The following is a 4,019-nucleotide window of genomic DNA, read 5'->3' as shown; positions in this document are numbered from 1 at the left end:
TTTCGTTCTCATTCTCTGTAAAAACGTTAGAGGCTGATGGTCCGTGTAGACATTGATAGTAAATGGAGAACAATGGAGATAAGCTGCAAACTTCTTCAATGCAACTAATAACCCAAAAGCTTCTTTTTCAACAGTTGCATAGGGTCGGTGAGGTTTGAGCTTCTGAGAAGCATACATTACTGGATGCAAGATTCCATCTGTTCCTTCCTGTAGCAGTACAGCTCCCGTGCCCAAGTCGCTGGCATCAACCTCAATTGAAAAGGGTTTCTTAAAATTTGGTGCCTGCAAAACTGGACAAGATGCCAGGATGCGTTTCGAGTGTTCAAAGCCAGCCTTGCAATCGTCAGTCCAATTAAATTTCTTTTTACTGCTTGTAAGAGAAGTGAGAGGAACGACCACATCCGAGAAATTTTCGCAAAAACGTCGATAGTATCCAACCATTCCCAGGAATCGTTGAACTTCTCTTCTAGAGGTGGGAGGCTGTATGGCAATGATATCCTTCACCTTGGCATCTACTGGTGCCACTTCATTGCTTCCCACAACGTATCCAATGTACTGTATCTTGGCATGTCCAAAGTCACTTTTCTTCAGGTTTATTGTCAAACCTGCCTTCCTCAGACGCAGCAATACTTCTTTCAAGCCCTTCATGTGGTCCGACCAAGACTCTGTGAAAATAATAACATCATCTAAGTAAACGGCAACTCCTGGAAGTCCTTCTCGAAGATCATTCATTGCCCTCTGGAATACTGGTCCTGCATTTTTTAAGCCAAAAGGTAAAACCTTATATTGGAACAATCCATCGGGTGTAACAAATGCAGTAATGGGTTTTGATGATGGTGATAAAGGAATTTGGTAGTATCCTTTTAGAAGGTCTATACGTGTAACAACTTTAGAAGAACTTACTTGATCAATCAAATCATCCACTCTAGGCAGTGGGTATGCATTTGTGACAGTGAGTTTATTAACCTGTCTATAATCGGTGCAGAATCGAAACGATCCATCGGGTTTTCGTACTAATAAACACTGTGAAGACCAAGGACTGTCACAGCTTTCGGCCAAGTCGTTATCCAGTAGAAACTGAGTTTCTTTTCTCAATATGGCTCTCTTGTATGGGGATACTCGAGAAGGTGCTTGCTTGCATGGATTTGTTCCCTCTTTCAAAATGATAGTATATTTCAAAAGATTCGTTTTTGTTGGTACATCTCCACACAGATCTCTGAAAGACTTCAGCAAACGTTCCACATCCATAGCCTGGCGAGAACCTATATGCATTAATTTTGCGGAGATATTAATTAAAATTTCAGAATTGTAGAGGTGAGAATCATTACCTATTTGAAAATCATTCTCTGGAACAATAACCGAATCATTCTTAACGTTTACAGCTGCAAGCACTGTTGACTTCACTTTAGTGCTCTCTGACACAAAAGGCTTAAGTCTATTCACATGAACAAGATGCCTATCTTTCCTTTTACCAGTAGTTTTAATTTCATATACATTATTGCCCCGTCTCTCTACTACAGTATAGGGTCCTTCAAAACGACATTCTAAAGACTTCTTAGTGGGATTAAGCATTAAAATTTGATCACCAGTTTAAATTCTCTTATCACAGTTTTAACATCAAACCTTTTCTTCATGCTATTTTGGGCTTTAAAGAGATTCTGATGTGCAAATACTCGAGCCTCATCTAATTGCTTTTTAAGAGTAACAGCATATTGATTTAAGTCTTTACCTGATTCGTGGTTTTCCAGCCAGACATCATATAAAACCTTTAAGGGTCCTCTAATACTCCTACCATAAAGTAGTTCAGAAGGCGAATATCCCAAACTGTCTTGCTGAGTATTTCTTATGGCGAACAACACAAACGGTAGTCCCTCATCCCACTCCTTCTGATGTTCATGGCAGTATTTAGTCAGAGCCTCCTTAAGCGTCTGGTGAAATCGCTCTAGCGCCCCCTGGCTTTGCGGATGATAAGCTGTAGATATTGAATGGTGAACACCCATAGCCAACATAACATCCTGAAAAAGCTTTGACGTAAAATTGGTACCACGGTCGGTTTGAACAATTTTAGGTATACCATATTGAGTAAAAACCTTGACAAGGTGTGGAATAAGATTCTTAGTAGTTATATTCCGTAGAGGAATAGCATCTGTATATCTAATACTAGAACACATTATAGTCAACATATATTGATGCTGTCTTTTTGTTTTTGGTAGAGGTCCAACGCAGTCAATAATAACTTTTTCAAAAGGAACATTACAGACTACTTGAGGGACCAAAAGCACTGGTTTAGGTGCTTGGTTGGGCTTACCTACTTTTTGACAGGTTACGCAACAATTGCAGAATACCTTCACATCACGAAAAAGGCTAGGCCAATAAAAATATTGCAATATACTGTATGCTGTCTTCTTAATCCCAAGATGAGTAGTAGAGACTTCATGGGCCACCTTCATCACATGATTTTTCAGAGATGCTGGAACCACCAACTGTTGTTTAACATCCCAAGAGGCAGTTGCTGCTGCGGTACTTCCTCTATATTTCCTCATTAGCACTCCAGCTTTCAAGTAGTAACATGTAGATTCTGCCATACTCTCCTTCTCTGTCAATGCATTCTTAAACAAAGGCTGTAAAGAGACATCGTTAATTTGTTCATGTTTCAAATCTGACATTAATTTTATATACATCATTGCATGATGATGTCAATACATTTCTAACTTTTCCATTACAACCTTTCCTACTCGTAGTATCAAAACTATTCTCCCTAACCACAGTAGGAATATCAGGTTGAACACTTTCATTAAACAAACTATAGAGAGAGTAGTCAAAATCTGTCCCTAAATCTAAATGTACTCCATCGCTCACCTTGTCATCCTCAACTGCAGACCTAGCACCACATTCAACAGCATTGAACTGGTCATCAATACTAGGTACCGATTCGGTCAAAACAATCCCACGCAGGCCTCTGCTGCGTTCAACTACACAAGATGGGAACAACTCAGGTTCCACATCCTCCAACTGCTGAACAGGGCTGACTTCCAAAGGATTATCACATACCACTGGGTCCGGCACCACAAGATTACCTGCAACATCATTTCCAACAAGAACATCTACGCCAGGAATCGGAAGAGACTCAACAATACCCACAATGATATTACCCTTGAATATGCCACAATCCAAATGCACTCTAGCCCGAGGCAAAGAAGTCAAACCACCTATGCTCCTAACTATTACTTTATCATTGGTAAGACAGTCCTCTAACCCAGGTACTGCCCCTCTACCAACTAAACTCTGCGATGAACCGGTGTCCCGCATTAGCTTTACAACAACACCCTCACTATGTTGATCACCAGCAACCAAAACTCCGTCAAAGCAGAATGGTTTGAAACCATCAACACCACCAGCTGACTCAGCATTTATATCACAACAAGAGAAATTAGATTCCTCTGCTTTACTCTTTCTTTCATTCTTCCTAGAATGTTTGGGACATCTAGCTTTCACATGACCGACCTCACCACACGAATAACAAGTTACACTTGAACTAGCACCAGAGCCAAGAGATTTAACAGATTATCTATAAGGACTTGTTGGTGGTGAGTTTTGAGGTGACATACTTGGTGTCTTCCTGGATTGGTTACCTGAATAGCGAGGTCTTAATAACCTAAAATTTTCAGCAAGGACAGTTGCTCTTTGAAGAGTAGTTACTTCTTTCTCAAATAAATACCTCTGCGTATCAATGGGTATACCTCTTATAAATTGTTCTACTAATATTAGTTCTCTATATTCATCCATGCTCGAAACACCAGCAGACTTTAACCATTTATCATGCATACGCACAATATTATGGGAATATTCAACATACGACTGGTTGTCAAATTTACGATATTTACGGAACTTTAAGCGGTAATATTCCGGGGTGAGTTCGTACACACGCAAGATAGATTCTTTAATAAAATCATAATCTTTACCTTCTTCTAATGTTAAAGCAAGAAAGGCAGACCGACCTTTACCCTTTAAAGCAGGTT

General features: G+C 39.8%; 1 protein-coding gene across 1 annotated transcript; it reads right to left on the bottom strand.

Annotated features, from left to right (window-relative positions):
- Positions 1–1,629: 1,629 nt before the first annotated feature.
- LOC137643571 (uncharacterized) lies at positions 1,630–3,552 on the bottom strand. The gene is made up of 2 exons (XM_068376302.1): positions 2,309–3,552; positions 1,630–2,015 (listed from the first exon to the last, which is right to left on the bottom strand). The coding sequence occupies exon 1, from the start codon at positions 3,307–3,309 to the stop codon at positions 2,647–2,649; it is 663 nt and encodes a 220-aa protein (XP_068232403.1). The 5' UTR covers positions 3,310–3,552; the 3' UTR covers positions 1,630–2,015; positions 2,309–2,646.
- Positions 3,553–4,019: the final 467 nt, after the last annotated feature.

This window comes from Palaemon carinicauda, chromosome 7 (assembly GCF_036898095.1).
Source record: "Palaemon carinicauda isolate YSFRI2023 chromosome 7, ASM3689809v2, whole genome shotgun sequence".
Classification (NCBI taxonomy): domain Eukaryota; kingdom Metazoa; phylum Arthropoda; class Malacostraca; order Decapoda; family Palaemonidae; genus Palaemon; species Palaemon carinicauda.
Note: the sequence above shows the minus strand (reverse complement) of the source record. Positions and strands in the feature narration are given on the sequence as shown.

What these genes read in the sequence shown, in the direction of transcription:
- LOC137643571 (XM_068376302.1), bottom strand. Translation starts at nt 3,309, where the DNA reads ATGCGGGACACCGGTTCATCGCAGAGTTTAGTTGGTAGAGGGGCAGTA.